This window comes from Rattus norvegicus, chromosome 3 (genome assembly GCF_036323735.1).
Source record: "Rattus norvegicus strain BN/NHsdMcwi chromosome 3, GRCr8, whole genome shotgun sequence".
Lineage (NCBI taxonomy): Eukaryota > Metazoa > Chordata > Mammalia > Rodentia > Muridae > Rattus > Rattus norvegicus.
The window spans coordinates 89962103-89979202 of NC_086021.1; the positions used below are offsets into that span (position 1 = coordinate 89962103).

The 17100-nt window shown below is 40.3% G+C and overlaps 1 protein-coding gene across 24 annotated transcripts in view; it reads right to left on the reverse strand.

Annotated features, from left to right (window-relative positions):
* The window catches only part of Tfpi (tissue factor pathway inhibitor), a 49392-nt gene that overhangs the window by 22241 nt on the left and 10051 nt on the right, over positions 1-17100 (reverse strand). For all 24 annotated transcript variants that reach the window (XM_008761981.4, XM_063283202.1, XM_039104441.2 and 21 more), the window contains one exon: positions 2909-3028. In XM_008761981.4, the coding sequence (XP_008760203.1) occupies positions 2909-3026 (118 nt within the window). In that variant the 5' untranslated portion in view covers positions 3027-3028. The remainder of the gene's footprint in view (positions 1-2908; positions 3029-17100) is intronic.

Sequence of the window (17100 nt, forward strand, 5' to 3'; positions counted from 1 at the left end):
TCGAAAGGTAGGCCAGGCTGCCTGGCTTACTCTGGGGACTCGGGGCCCCAGGATCTGCCTTTCTCTGGCTTCCCACTCCTGGACTTGCAAACATGCACCATCAAGGCCCAGCTTATTTTTACCTATGTTCTGGAATAAAACTCAGATCCTGGTCTTGCAAGACGAGCTCATGACTGCCTCCTCAGCCCCAATCATTTACAGGACTAGTAAAATCAGTTAGACATCTGTGGTGGCCAGTGTCAAACATCGAGTCACCTGAGCGATTTCTAAGCAGGCCTGGGTGGGGAAACAATGGCAGGTTCCCTGACGGGGACTGAATGATGATTAGCTTCATTGACCAGACCTGGCTCCCACTCTCTGGGCTGGGCACTAGACAGGGTGCCGGAAGGAGAGCTGAACACAGACTCTGTCTTTCTGCTCTCTGGATGACTTATGTAAGATCTGGCTTACTGAAATCTCGTGTGTGTGTGTGTGTGTGTGTACATACACACTTGTGCACAGGAAGACACAGAGCCCAAGGTCAACCTGCTAGTTCCTATTTTTGCCACAAGAGGGGGGCAGTGTCCCACAAAGACAGTCGATTGTTTCTTCCACGTTCCTGATGTACTTACGGTAATAACGGGCAGATTTCCTTCTGAGTAATTACTATCTCGTGGAACTTTGATATAAAAGCATCTAAGATCTCCCAGTGGTGATGCTAGACGCCTTTAATCCAGCACTCGGGAGGCGGAGGCAGGCAGATCTCTGAGTTTGGGGTCACAGAGTGAGTTCCAGGACAGCTATGGCTACACAGAGGAACCCTGTCTCAAAAAAAAAAAAACAAAAACAAAAACAAAAACAAAAAAAACAAAACCAGCAGATCATCCACATTTGTAGATGTTCCTTATGATGCAGGTTTTATCAAGTTGCTCAGACTTAAACACCAGCAAATGACAGAACTGACCCTCATATGCCATTATACCAGGTATGATTCACATAAGAGTAAGACTGTCACAAACTTGTATGACTGAGATTCCCAAGATGGTATTTGGATTAAATAATTCAACTTAATGATGTAATTTCTACTCAGTAGCATTCTACTTGCTTTATAAAGTTGCAAATCATTTTCGATGAAAATCTGGTGCTAAATTCATAGCGACTGCTTAGAGACAAAAACACTATCAACTTTTATTTTGTTATTAGCTTATTCTTCTTTAGGACTCCCATATTAATGAAGTTACCATAATTTCATATCAGCATTTTCTATGTATTGAGCTTGTTACTACTCACACCCGAACAGGAGGTCCCTGGCGATGAGGAGAGCTCAGGTTAAGTCTGGCAGACCCAGCCATCCGCTCTAGGAAAGGTGCATGCATGTCTTGGTTTTCATTTATTGCGATAACCTTTTTGATTATTAAAATTGTGTCCTGAATACGTATCTATCAAGTACTGGGTTGTTATTGTAGAGACAACAATACACAGACCCCTCTCATGAAGCTTGCGATCACTATAATGATTACAATAATAATCATTTATTGAAGGGTTTATTAAAGAGCAAACAACAGAATAGCTCATGGAAGGAGTAAGGATAATTTTTTCTTACACTTGGAAGAGTTGAGGATAATGTTTTAAAAAATAAGAAATATCCCTTTGTACCCATGAAACTAGAAAATTTGCAGAATAATATAACAAGAATCTGATCTGATGTAACCAGAAAACAGAATTATAATTTATATTTACATATTTGTAATTGAGTGTTTATATTTTGTATCTCCTAGTCTAAGGGTAACAATATGGTTTCCTTCCTTGTGTCTTGGGATGTCAAATAAAAATCTCAGTAAAATATGGAATGCTCAAGCTCACGGGATGCCTGGCTTAGAATACCACTCGCCTGGAGATTGTATATGAATCTAGGGCCTACAGGTAACTTATTGTCTAAGAGTCCACATGCTGTGTGTGTGCCTCCAGGTATTGTAAAATTAATTAAAAATGAAACGGAAATAAAACAAACCTAGATAAGACTGTGCAATTAATTGATCAAAAGAGCTACAAATCTACAATATTAAATCAAGCTGTAGCTGGCTGCAGGACTCCAGCCTCCGATCCTAGCCCTCTGAGATGGGAGCAAAAGCTGGTGTGCTGTGTGTAAGGTCAACCCGGACGGTGCAGTTGAGAACCCTCCATGAAGCTGTGAGGATTTAAGACTCTCTTCTCAGCCACCAGTATCCCTCTCTCCCACCAACTATATAGTGTCAGGCTCAGAGGAGGGATTTACCCAACCTTTGTTACCGGGGAACACATTGGACAAACTCACTAGAGATGAGAATAAATACATGTGTGAAACTGGGACTCGGGTCCACCCCAGTCCCTTTGAGGTCTTACTCAGCCACATCCCTACATTAGACCCATCTCAGACATTGCTATGTTGAAAATCCTGGTAAGGAGAGGGTGGCTGACGCTCACGTATATAGTCCTTTTCCTTTTCTTACTTCTGGATAATCTAAAACTAACATACTCAATACAAGAATTGTCTTAAGACAAAATACCACTTTGTGGGGTTTTTTTGTTTGTTTTTTTGTTTGTTTTTTAAAATCTAATGCAGCTAAGAGCACTTGCTGCTCTTCCAGAGGAACCGGGTTCGATTCCCAACACACAGATTTGTAATTTTGAGTATTAAAATTGTGTCATTTATCTATCAAGGACTGGGTCGTAACAGGCTTTAACTCCAGTTTCAAGAGACTCAGTGTTTCGTCTGTCTTCTGGGGACACTACACACACATGGCATACAGTCACAGATGAGGGCAAAACACAGGTACACATAGAATAATAAAACGAAAATTAAAAAAATAAACATTCTAGCTCAATGGATTTTATACTAAATTGAGAGTTTTAACAAGCTAAAAAAAAATCAATCTTTGCAGTATTTTACCTGTGTTTATTGTATCATCGTCTTCCTCGGGCAGAGCATTAAGAAGCTCAGGAACAATGCTAAGCAGCAGACACACAGCCGCCCAGAAGGCGTGGTCTTTCTTCAGTTTGTTAGTCATTTCTGAAATACAGAACACAAGCGTGCTAAGTAAGTAATCGGCGTGGCTGTCTCTGTAGGCCAACGGCAATCTCATAGACTTCCGAGTGAGTTTAATACGTCACGTTTAATACATTCTTGCGTGCTGCTGTCAATGCATTGTAAAGCTCACCTTTAAAATATGTACATGATGCATTTACAGTTACAAATACATCTGAACATTTAAGAGTATGCAACAGGAGACCATCTTTTAGCCTTGAAAACACAAGGTACACGGGAAATGTTGGAGACATGTGTAAATGCAGGTTAATATGAATTAATGCTGTCTCTCATATGTGGAATATAAATTTACATACCAGTGGGGAGGATATGACAGAATGATGGTTTGATGCTTTAAATGAAACCTCAAATGAACTAATAAAAAAACTGCACTTTCCCTGACACTTGGCAACTATGCTTTCTTAGTCAGAAGTAACTCTTATTCTATTTTCCAACTTTTTGTTGTTGATGTTGTTAGCATTTTTAAGGCAACTTTCAACTTTGTCTTACTCTTTCCTCTTGCTTTGGTCCCTCCTTCAGAAGGAAGCGTTTGCACAAATCCCCTCCTAGTCTCTTGTGGCATTTGTTTTAGAACTCATTTCCTAAGCAGGTTTTCTGCGAGATAAGCATGCGGTAGCTGCACACAATGGACGCATCTTTCACCCCAGCCACTCCCTCTCTTCAGATCCTCAAGTCACCTTTCCCCAGTTTATGGAGTTGTCTGTCTTAAAAACAGAGAAGTGATGAGCCAGCCCTTTTGCATCCCCCACCCTGACCCCCGAGGGAAATGGATTCCCAAAGGAAGCGTGACATTTCCTGATTCAGAATGATTTAAAGATCTAGATCTAAAAAGGAAAAGAAGTTGAAAAACATGTAGCTTTAAACAAAAGACAGAAAAAGCAACTTCCCCTTTGTACTCAAAGATGAAATGATGACCCGGGGACATTGACACTTCAGAGTAGAGCAAATTCAAGGTCTACAGCTACCCCTTCAAGTGCCCACAGTTATATTATATATGTAATTTCTTGGATTTTTACTTCTATAACAGTAACTAAGACTGCATAACTTTTAAAGTATAGAGATTTCTGTCATAAATCTGGAGTCAAGAAACTGTCAAATCAGAATACTGACAGATAGAAAATAAATAAAAAGGCACAGGTGGATTCAAATACATTGATTGTAAAGTAATAAGTGCCATTTTACATTTAGCATCACTAAAATCACTGATAAACTATACAGTCGATTTCTCGCGGCCCACTGAAAACGCTAGAACATAGCTGAATTTTAGTCACCAGCAATGTTACAAATTCATAGTTCATACAACATACCCCATGCCATTATGAGATTCCGATACACCCATGTGATTATAAGGAGTATGTCTACTAAACGTCTGGGTTGTCATTTATTTATTTCAAATACTTTCAGAGACTCTCTAATTCCACTCGATTCCACGGGAAGTCCACTGCAGCTGTATTTTTAATGTACTGTGAAGTAGGATTTTTGTCTATCTGGTTCAGAATGCCGGCTTAGGCAGGGTGCCTGTTAAAAACTCAAGGATAGAGACTCTTAATCTATCAAGTTATCCTATTTAAAAGCTGCAGCCTAAAACCTTGCTTATTTAGTCATTTAGTCTTTGCTGGTTCCAAGTAGTCAAAACCAGCTTAGATGAATTAGATCAAAACGTCACTAACCACATTCCAGAAAATATGGAACTACCTAGGCCTAGAAGGGCTGATTTATATTAATCTCAGAAACAACTAGAACCCAGGGACTGAACACCATCAGGTCTCTCTAATTGCTTTATTCTCTGTCTCGGTAAAGCCTCTCCCTTTTATTCCCTCCACATAGCACAGAATATGATCCTCACCATTCCTGGATTCTGGGCCATCAAAATAGTTTGGCTACTTTCTTTATACATCAGGTCCAAACAGCTAGTAAATAATGCTGGCAATTTCAATTCGTAAAAAGTGGAACCTTTCATTAGAGTTCCTTTAAAATGGGGCATACTGGAGACCAGAATGGACTTCATGAACTCCAAACCTGACTGAAATGATGCTAAAACTGGGAGGGATCTGGCATAAGCAAAGGCAACATCCAAGTCGTGACCGATCTTTTTTTATGAGAACATATGTATTTGTGTCTGTAGTAGCAGGCTGGGGGCAGAGTGGCAGAAAAGAAGTGGGGGAGCTCATGGAGCTGGAGTCACAGGGGGTTGTGAGTAGCCTGATGTGGGTTCTGGAAGACAAAGCCCAATCCTCTGAGAGAGCATCAATGGCTCTTTACAGCTTAGTCATCTCAGTGGACCCAAACAAACATGGACAGGCTTAAAATAAATGTTGGTGTTTGTTGGCAAAGAGTCCCTAGAAGGATGGGATTACTTTGTAAATTGACCCATTATCAGATGCACAGTTTACAAATATGCCCTCGGTTTCTTTCTTGAGGTGAAGGGAATCGTTTTGTTCCACCAAATCCCCGCGATGTGCTGCTTTTCTCCAACAATACAACTAACTTGTTGCTACAATCTCAAAAAAGACAATGTTAACAGTTTGGATGTCTGACTCCTAGAGGATCTTGTGATCACATGGATGGCCAGAGGGCTCGGAGATAATAATCCTATGCTTCAGTCGTGAGACTGTGACTGGGATCAATGACACTGAGTACCAACCATCAGACACATCTGTACAAGCCCCTGAAGACACGATACCTCTGGATGACCAGAGTTGTTGCTCTCGTCTTTAAGACCTCGAAAGAACATTAAATATACCCATCCCACGACTGTGACCTCAACTTCAGCATCTGCTCAACATCACCCTTGAATTCACATTCAGTATGTTATCTGTCTTATTATGATAGATGTTGACAAAAAATGCCTCACTGAAGCTCTGGCTATGCTTATAATCACACATAATTAAAATTATGACAGAAATACCTGAAAACACTTTCATAGAAAAAGAAAGCACATAGAGCCCCAGCCTCATCCTTCTTCTCTCCCTTGACTTTCCCTCTCCAGAAATAACTTACCATTGGAACAAATCAGTGCACCTACAACTTGTGTACACTGTTACACATGTATACACCGTAATACTCGGCACATGTAAATAGGAATGATATATATTGTGTATAGCTTTAAATGTGCCGCTTCATTGAAGAAACCTTCTCTCAGAACATTACATGATAAGTACTCAGAAATCCTCACAAAACCAACATCCCTAACTGTCACACATAATGAGGCTTGCCAAGAATGTAGGGGGATTGACGTTCTTTTGATTCATATTCCTCTGTATTATCAACACCCTCCCATCTAAATCATTTTACCAGACAGCAGAGTGAGAGAAAACGGGAGACCTGCCAGTGTCTGAGCTAGTATTCAGAGATGTATATTTAACCTAGTAAAAATAGAGGCGAATTCAAGACCTAAGTTGGTTAAAAGTATACCCATCTGTCCCCAAAACAAAAATTTTACTATTAAGATGGCAATGTTCCTCAATTATCTACATATTTCATGTAACCTCTATACAATCCCCAGGTACATTATTTTTTGTCAACATTGACAAGGAAATCTTAAAATTCACATGGAGACTCTAGCTATTTACCACAGCTAAAGCAATCATACAGAAAAGCAAGCTTGAAAGACTCATACTTCCTGATATATGTGGGTGCCTTTGTCATATGAACAGACAAAGAACTATGTCACGAGGCAGGAAAGATGGCTCAATGGATAAGAACACTGTGTGCTCTTCTAGACCCAGGATTGATTCCCAGCACCCACACGGTAGCACACAACTGTCTGTAACTCCAGTTACAGGGGATCTGACACAGACACACATCAATGTGCAAGCAAACACCAATGCACATAAAATTTTAAAAAAAGAGAGAGAGAAAAAAACAAAGAAGAAAATATGTCACGTATGCATAATGGAGTTTTATTCATCAACAAAGAATGAAATCAAGTCAGTCCCCAGAAAATGGATACACGAGAAAACCATTGTGTTAAGTAAACTAAGCCAAACGAATGCATAGAAAACAGCAAGGGTGGTCTGGGAGCAGGATTAACAAACAAGGAAAGGGGAGGAAAGAGTAAAGAGAGGATAGAACGTTGTGAGGAGAGTGGGTCTGAATAAATGCTGATATATGTATGTATGAAAATGACAAAGAAAATTCCACTCATTGGTCTACTCAATGTGAGCTAATCGTAGGCAAAATCCGAAAACAACTCAAAGCTACAGTAATTGATGTATTTTGGTGCTGTATAGATTCGTAGAGAACTGAGAATAATTAATCTATGTCTACAATCAAATGACAATGTCAAATAGTTCAAGACTACTCAGTAGGGAAATGTTTATCTTTTCACCAAAAAGATGCTGGCACATTTGGCTACTCATGTTCAAAACAGTGAGATAGCTGGGCATGGGGATGCAACTCGGAAGTCAGAGGCAGGGGGATCTCTGGTCTAAAAAGTGGATTCTAGGTCAACCAGGAATACACAGAGAAAAAACTGTCTTGAAACTGCCCCTCTCCCAAAAGAAACAGACTAGACTCTGACCTGGTATAATACACAAAACTTCACTAAAAATAGGTCAGTGGCCTAAATAAGAGAACTAAAACATGAAATGTTCTACAATATGCCTAAATCTTTATGCTCATGTGTTCAGCAAAATCTCTCAGACATGAAATCAAAAGCAAAAATAACAAATGAGAAAAAAATTGCTTTCGGTTAATATTAGAAACGTATCCTACAAGACAGTTAATGAAAAAATCTGACATGGGACTTGTGACTAGCCAGTGAAGTCCTCACGAGCCCTTCCCCCATCCGTGCTGAGCTTTTGGCTGGCTTGCGTGAAACATAACTTTGCCTGATAGAGTTAGCTGGGACAAAACTCCTTCCTAGCAAGGTCATAAGGCTCGGAGGTGAACTTAATACTGCTATTCTGCTAAATGGACAAAATATTAAACCGATTCCTAATGGCTTATCGCTGTACCCAGAGATCATAGCATCTCTCAGTCCTGTCAGTGAAGCTTCTTTTTGCAGTAGGTGATGACCAGTAGATGCGCCCATAATTGATACAAAGAATGAGACCGTAGAGTGCTTAGCTCTAAGTGAGATATCTATATTGAGGCCCTCCCAAGACTAAGGGATCCCCATGGAAGTGGGAGGGGGGTTTGAGGAATACTCTCTCTAGTACAGTCCTCGTGAAAAGGCGCCATACAACTAGTAGACACTCACTGGTCTAGTCCAACATCTCCTCAGTTAAACAGTGTACCCATTGTCATCTGTAAGTTATCTAGAAAATTCATATATTACTTTTACACATGAGCCAGTGTGTCGGTGCACATGTTTAATCCCAGCACTCAGAAGGCAGAGACAGGCACATCTCTGTGAGTTCAAGGCCAGTCTAGTGTACAGATCGAGTTCCAAGACAATCAATACTACACAGAAAAACCCTGTCTTGGGGTTAGGGGTGGGGATAGTACATGTATCGCAAGCTGCTGCTAATAAATTTGAACTTCCTAATACAGATTTATTTTACACTTATTGTTGATATTTAAAAAAAAACTTCTACGGGCTGAACAGACATGGTGGCAAATGCCTTTAATCCCAGCCGCAGAGGCAGGCAGATCTCTATGGACAGCCTGCTCTACATAGTGATCTCCTGGGCAGCCAGACTTGCATAGTGAGACCCTATCTCAAAAACAAACGAGAAAGTTTCGTGATGAACATATGTCAGTGAGGCCTTTCCTATATCCAGAAGAGAAATTTTACTTTGGCTAGTTTTTTCACTTATGGTCTACCAATGAAAGGCATGAGAAACAACCTTACTTGGTTTTCTCATGTGTATCTTGCACGTGTTAAGGGGGCAGAAATCATTTACTATTAGGAAAAAGGAAACATTTTGGAGAAATGTCTTCTGGGTTCACACAATTTTCTCAACAGCAGGGGAAATGCTGCTTCCTCTTTGTGTCTGTTACTCTGTCCACGCAATCTGGCTGAGCCCGGGGCTCATACCCACTAGACCATGGTACTTTGCTTTCTTAAACCATGTGCCTTTTCATTGGCTGCTCCTCAATTTTGGCAAGTTAGCAGCGCACTAATGCCAAGGAAAATGAAGAAAAGAAATGAGCACAAAACTACAGTGCATGAAGGGAGACAGGTTATACAGCTCTGGTCATAATTGTCTCGGTTTCTTTTCTTTATGATTTGGGGGGGGGGGGTGTTGTATGGTTTTTTGGTTGTTGCTCCTGCTGTCGCAGACAGGCTGCCTTGACAAATCTTTTATACATTTTGAAGTTATTTGAAGTTAAGCAGTATTCTCAACTGAAAATTCTAGAACTTGTGTAATGACTAGGTGAGGTAAATGAATTGTTGGCAATATTTTTTTTTTCTGAGATCCTCCCTAGTGTAGGAATGGCTTGACTTAGGAAGAGGTCTCTGAATCAGGTTTGTATTCTCAGAAAAAGAGTATTTTCTGAAAAAATATACTGTAGGAATGCAAACGTTTGGGTAATTCTCCAGGGGAGAGCATGACTGAGAGGCTGCACGTTTACCACATACCACAGAGTGATGAGTCCACACAGGACCTCGTTTATCTCCTTCTAACGTCCCTGGGAGCCACATTCCTAGTGCACATGGTCATCGCTTAAAGCAAGATGTGAGCATCAGGCTTCTTTAGAACAAAAAATTTAAATTAAGCCAAATGGAACTCTGGCTATGAGCTATAGATAAACATTAACTTTAAAAATGATATTAGAAGCACTAAAACACTGTACATTTTTGTAATGTTTTCAGAGAGGTTTCCAACCTGATAGGTTGCTATATCTTGACCATGGTGCTGTGCAGCTAACCAAGCAGGCCTGCTGAGCCGACATTTGCTCTGCATTATTTACATTCCGCTGTCAGATGCCTAGATGACTAGGGAGACCAGGAAGGGATTCTGAGCTGCATTTGCCTGGGGCACTCTTAGAAGAACTAAGATGTACGGAACAGATACCAAATTTTAACACAGGAAAATATAAAACTAATGTATTATTTATGTCTCTATTTATTTCTCTTGAAGTATTATCTTAAACTGCCTGTTGCAAAAGAAGCTTAGGCAGTATCTGTTACAACAGGATAAATCTAGTTTCTCTGGTATGTTAATCCTGTAAGTAAAATGTATTAAATAATATAAATTATACAGTGATTGTTATATTTTTTTAAACTGAGGAAATGTTTTATTCTTCTAATTTAAACTCTATGCTTTAGTAATGACTACATTTATTAATAAAAATATTTCCCATCACTCTATCCACATATATACAGAAAATCAAGTTTCAGCCCAACTCAAAGAAAATCTGTGAATTCCTCACCTACTTCCATGGAAATGGTGTAGAAGTTTGCCCAGTGATAAACCTGATTAAGCAGACAAGACTAAGCCTGATCCAGAAAAAAAAAATGTCTTTAAGAGACTAAAAAATGTGCCAAGTATCATATTTTCTTTTTTCTCTAAACTTTGGTGGGAAGAAAAACCATAAATTTACACATTAAGGAATCAGCTTAAGAGAAAAGCTGGAAAGAGAAAATCCTATTGGGTTTGAGCCTGTTTTATGCCCCTACCTTTTATCAGCGTTTGCCTTGTCTGGCTTTAACCTTGTGTTGTATGTTAAGCTTGTTTAGATGGTCTCCTGGGGACTCACTTCTTAATCATGAGGTGCTAAAGACACAGCTTGTCAATTAAAACGAAAGTGACACAAATAACACGTTCCGAGACATTAGCATCACCTTGGTTTTCTCATGTGTATCTTGCATGTGTTAAGGAGGGAAAATCATCTTATCACTGTTTTACACAGGAAACAAATATTAGTTCAAAATAATGAATTGAATTGTCAAAAACAAAAAATCCCCGACTATAACAGAACTGTCTAAAATCAGTACTTTACACAGTAAAATATACTCTGGCTTCTCTTCAGCTAGTGTAGATCTTTCACTTTTTACTATAAAATCAGATAGTCAAACATACAACACTGGTGAAATTTTTAAATACCCTTATATGTATGTTTGCAAATTAATGGATTTGTTTTAGTGAAAGTGCCAAAATAAAAATCTAGAAAGAGGAGAAAAGATCTATAGAAGGGCAGTCATAATCTTCCAATGGAATTGTATTTCAAACCAAGTTACAGGAGTTGTTTTTTTTTATTATGGATAAAATTTATGTTGGTGGGTGTAAGGTAAAGCAGAGCATGGTACCTTCAGTACTTCAGATACACAACATTGATGCCTTAGTCCGTGGCCAATGGGAATCAGGCCAGTTCAGGGAAGCTTTCCTTTGATATCATTCTAAAGCACATAGCAAAGCTTAAAATTCAGTTTCATAGGTAAAGACGAAGGGATTTTATGGCTAAAGCTGCAGGAGCTGGTCTAGTACTCTACGGCCATCAAATCAAAATACCACACAGTGGGTAGCTCAAACCGCAGAGAAATGTAACACTGTAGGCTGCTGGATCCTGTATTAATACTGATCAGTTCGCTTCCTGGAGAGGGTCCTCTCTGGCTGGCAAACAGCCACTCCCTTTTCCCAAGTCCTCATTTGGGATCTTTGTGTGCGAACAGAGAAAACAACCCCATGGGATGAGAAGCATAGCCTTCTATTACATTTCAATTAACTCTTTTTTTTTTTTGGTTCTTTTTTTCGGAGCTGGGGATCGAACCCAGGGCCTTGCGCTTCCTAGGTAAGCGCTCTACCACTGAGCTAAATCCCCAGCCCCTCATTTCAATTAACTCTTAAAACATGTATCCCCATTATTGTCACACTTGAGGCGGGGCTCCAACACACAGCTCTCAGGAGAACACAGGTCAGTCTATAGTGAGAATTTGTGTCAGAAGTGAGAGCCACTGATCTATATCAGTTGCCTGGAGCCAGCAATACATCGCAATCCCATAGTCTGTTTTCTCAAACTTACTCTGGCATTATGAAACCTGGGCATGGCTGACCAGAGTTCATCATATGCTTACTAGATTCTAGAAGACCCAGGTACAAGGAGTATAAGTTCTTTCTAGTTTGCCCATACTATCTCCACTCTCCACCTCCCTGCCCCGGCCTTTTCTATTTCTTCTTGGTGTATACTATATATTTCCTAAAGACATGTTTCCAACTAAAATAAAGAGAAACTCTTGGTCAATCCCCCTGCCTAGGTCTCATTGCCTCCTGGAATCTAGTCCTGACTTAATCTTTTGAACAGTCAGGAAACACTGCTTCATAGTCAAATTTCTCTTCAAATGTTGCCTTCTGAGAATTGTTTGAACACAGAAGACAAAATAACTGCATGTGTATATCTAGGTCGTTTTCATGCATGTATACATGTCCGTATGTATGTGAGTGTCCTGTGGGGGAGTTATAGGTTTATGTGTATAGAAGCGTGGAGGTAATGTTGGGTGTTTCCTCAATCTCTCTCCATCTTCAGGGTCCAGGAAGGGTCTCTCACTGAACCCAGAAGCTCACTGCTTAGCTAGTCGAAGCAGCTTGCTACAGGATCTGCTTCCCACAGGATGAAATTGCAGGCAGGCCTCTATGACCATCCAGTGTTTATACGAGTATGGGAGATTCAAACTTCTTTTTGCTTACAAAAGCTTTACCTACCGAACTAGCTTTGAGTTTTTTTACATGCAGCTGTGGGCGAAACGTCACCAACAGTCTTACCTAGATGCTTTATGAGACACGATAGTGATTAGCCTGGCAAGAGGTGTCTATCTGTGCAATGCAGTCATGAATCCTAGGGCGGTAACCAGCAGCTTTCTCATTGGACTTTTCAGGCTCACTCCACAGGACGAGCCTCATGCCCGTACTGTAAATCTTTCCCAGAACATGTGGCTGAGGAGATCGGACATAGGCTCTGTGGAGAACTCACTGCTATTGATTTGCTAAACATCAAACTACCTTCTAAATACCTATTCTTACAAACGTTGATTAGTGCAGCTTTACACACACACACACACACACACACACACACACACACACACACGAGCAGATTCTCTGTGCTATTCTTAGAAAGAGTCACAGCTGGTAAAGTACAGAAAGCAATTGATTGTGGAGTGCTCATGCTTAGATGAGACTTCTACCTCACAGCCAGCGCTGAAGCTCGGGCCAAACTCATGGAGTGGAAAGACCCTTAAGAGCCAGAGCTCAGGGAAGCCTCCTGAAAAATAGTCTTCTGGACTTAACAAGGCTTTTACACTCAAAAAACTCAGAGTAACTGTAGTTGCCTGCATAAGGCCTGTACATAATCAAGCCAACCTAGCACGGTTAAGGAGAGAACTCACGAGGCCCCCACCTCAGCCTGAAAGGTATTGTTATTCAGGTAGCTGAAGGCAGTAACCAACTCTTTTCATAGGTTTGGCTAATGATAGTGTGAGGGCGGACACTTACAGGATAAATTTACTGTGCTTGGCCTGTTAAAAACAAACAAAAGTGTTTTTAGCTTATATAAGCCATGAGGAAGTTGCTCCTACCTTGAATGTACCCTACCAGCTGTCCCAAGATAGAGCACTTCCTGGTAGAGTGGGACTATTTTTTTAAAAGATTGTTGATTGTTGCAAAATATTTCACTGCCTCAGCTATTACTACAAGGTAATGGGTCACAAAACTACAAGACTATACAGGCTAACTGCTAAGTTCTGCTTTTGAATGAAATGCTTGCTTGCTTGCTTGCTTGCTTGCTTGCTTGCTTGCTTGCTTGCTTGCTTGCTGCTTGCTTGGATGGATGAGGCACCGGCTGGACATGTGTTACAAAACCAAACCTTGCCAGCACCTAAACAGGATATGAATCAATTTGGCTCCCCAAAATTTTTACTTTATCGTTTTTGCCTTTATAATCCTTGTGCTAACAATATCTGGAGCCTTATGTAGAAAATTTTCTCCAGTTGGGTCCTGGCCAGTCTCTTTTTATGATAATAATAATAATTGTCTCCACATCAAACCAGATACATTCAAACTAATAGAAGAAAAAGTGGGGAAGAGTCTCGAACACATGGGCACTGGAGAAAATTTCCTGAACAAAACACCAATAGCTTATGCTCTAAGATCAAGAATCAACAAATGGGACCTCATAAAACTGCAATGCTTCTGTAAGGCAAAGGACACTGTTGTTAGGACAAAACAGCAACCAACAGATTGGGAAAAGATCTTTACCAATCCTACAACAGATAGAGGGCTTATATCCAAAATATACAAAGAACTCAAGAAGTTAGACCACAGGGAGACAAATAACCCTATTAAAAAATGGGGTTCAGAGCTAAACAAAGAATTCACAGCTGAGGAATGCTGAATGGCTGAGAAACACCAAAAGAAATGTTCAACATCTTTAGTCATAAGGGAAATGCAAATCAAAACAACCCTGAGATTTCACCTCACACCAGTGAGAATGGCTAAGATCCAAAACTCAGGTGACAGCAGATGCTAGCGAGGATGTGGAGAAAGAGGAACACTCCTCCATAGTTGGTGGGATTGCAGACTGGTACAACCATTCTGGAAATCAGTCTGGAGGTTCCTCAGAAAATTGGACATTGAACTACCTAAGGACCCAGCTATACCTCTCTTGGGCATATACCCAAAAGATGCCCCAACATATAACAAAGACACATGCTCCACTATGTTCATCGCAGCCTTATTTATAATAGCCAGAAGCTGGAAAGAACCCAGATGCCCTTCAACAGAGGAATGGATACAGAAAATGTGGTACATCTTCACAATGGAATATTACTCAGATATCAAAAACAATGACTTTATGAGACTCATAGGCAAATGGATGGAACTGGAAAATATCATCCTGAGTGAGGTAACCCAATCACAGAAAAACACACATGATATGCACTCATTGATAAGTGGATATTAGCCCAAATGCTCGAATGACCCTAGATGCACAGAACACATGAAACTCAAGAAGGATGACCAAAATGCGAATGCTTCACTCCTTCTTTAAAAGGGGAACAAGAATACCCTTGGCAGGGAATAGGGAGGCAAAGTTTAGAACAGAGGCAGAAGGAACACCCATTCAGAGTCTGCCCCACATGTGGCCCATACATATACAGCCACCCAATTAGATAAGATGGATGAAGCAAAGAAGTGCAGGCTGACAGGAACCGGATGTAGATCTCTCCTGAGAGAGACAGCCAGAATGCAGCAAATACACAGGCGAATGCCATCATTAAACCACTGAACTGAGAATGGGACCCCCGTTGAAGGAATCAGAGAAAGGACTGGAAGAGCTTGAAGGGGTTCGAGACCCCATATGAACACCAATGCCAACCAACCAGAGCTTCCAGGGACACAAGCCACTACCCACTATACATGGACTGACCCTGGGCTCCAACCTCATAGGTAGCAATGAATAGCCTAGTAAGAGCACCAGTGGAAGGGGAAGCCCTGGGTCCTGCCAAGACTGAACCCCCAGTGAACGTGATTGTTGGGGGTAGGGCAGTAATGGGGGGAGGATGGGGAGGGGAACACCCATAGAGATGGGGAAGGGAAGGGGTTAGGGGGATGTTGGCCGGGAAACCGGGAAGGGGAATAACAGTCGAAATGTAAATAAGAAATACTCAAGTTAATAAAGATGGAAAAAAAAAGAACATTTAAATTAGGAAATTGGAAAACATTTTATGTAGGAATACCCCTCTAACCTGAGAACTGTTTACTAAACACTAGCCAACTCTTATTATAGCAAAGCTGTTAATAACCCCAAGTTGAGCTCCTGCTGTCTATCACATGCTAATGGAAATTTCCATTGTTTGTACCAGTGAGAAAATGATTAATCTGATTAAGTTCAACTTGCCAAATGTTAAGGAAAGGAAACATTAAGAAGGATGAGTTTGGGATTGTCATCTCCTGTATGTGGAGGGAGTGTCTTCCGTCACCTTGACTTGTTCCCCATCCCTCTCACTAGCCTTATGACTAAAGAGGTGAAGAGGAGCTTACCACCTTGTATTAGTTCAACCTGAAATCACCAAAGACCTAATAAAATATTTTCACTCATCTTCCATTTACTCTATAAAAGTTGGCTTCTATTTTAAATTCAAGTTATTTATGTACCCAGAGATATTGGGGAAGAAGGGAATGATGCTCAGGAGAGATACACGGTTTAACAAGAGAAGATACAAAAGTTTTGTAAGAATGTAGACATATTTTTGTCATTCTTTAAATTTTTAAATATTATTCTGGTCATCTTCTTTGTCGGTTATTGAAGCAGTGATTAATTGACACTCTCCACAATCATTATGATCGTAGATCATCTCACCAAGGCTAGCCTATGCCTATCCAAAGATCAAATCTTCAATCTACACTTATCCATCATGGTGATTGGTGATTGATTTAGATGTCAGTATATGATAATCTCTGTCTAGGGAAGTGGTTCTCAACCTTCCTAATGCTGTGGCCCATTAATAAGTCTCCTCATGATATGGCAGTCCCCAACCATAAGATTATTTCATTGCTACTTCATAACTAATTTTGCTACTGTTATGAATCATAATATGTAGTATGCGACCCCAGGATCATGGTCCGGTCCACAGATTGAGAAACACTGGTCTAGGGGGAATCTGTGTGTATTTATTTTATCTTGCTGGGTTGAAGATAGGGTGTTTTTAAAAAAAAAAAAAAAGATCCTTCATCCAAGTGCATTATCTGACGTCATACCTGTGACTCAAACAGCTGCCATATGATATTAAGAAAGATGGCTCTAAGTAATTTGATTTGCTGTAAATGATGAGAATGTTCTGGAAAGAGCCTGAACTCATGCTGAGGTAACCAGTCTTGAAATATCCTGCCTCTGTGTTTTGAGTACTGGGGGCTAATAACTGGCCCCATTAATTTAAGCTTCTACCGAGTATGGTTATTTTTTTCCTTTGGGGAACAAAATATAACTGGGCAATTGTTTTTGCTTTCATAAACAAGCTATTAACCAATTGTAAAAAAGCGTGTTTAGTTAGATGATGTTTAAGGCAATGAAACAATTAATACCATATAGCTTACAAAGCCTAGAGAAGTCTTCTTTAACTGTGTTGCAAGCCACTGAGATAACACAGCCTTAAAGGC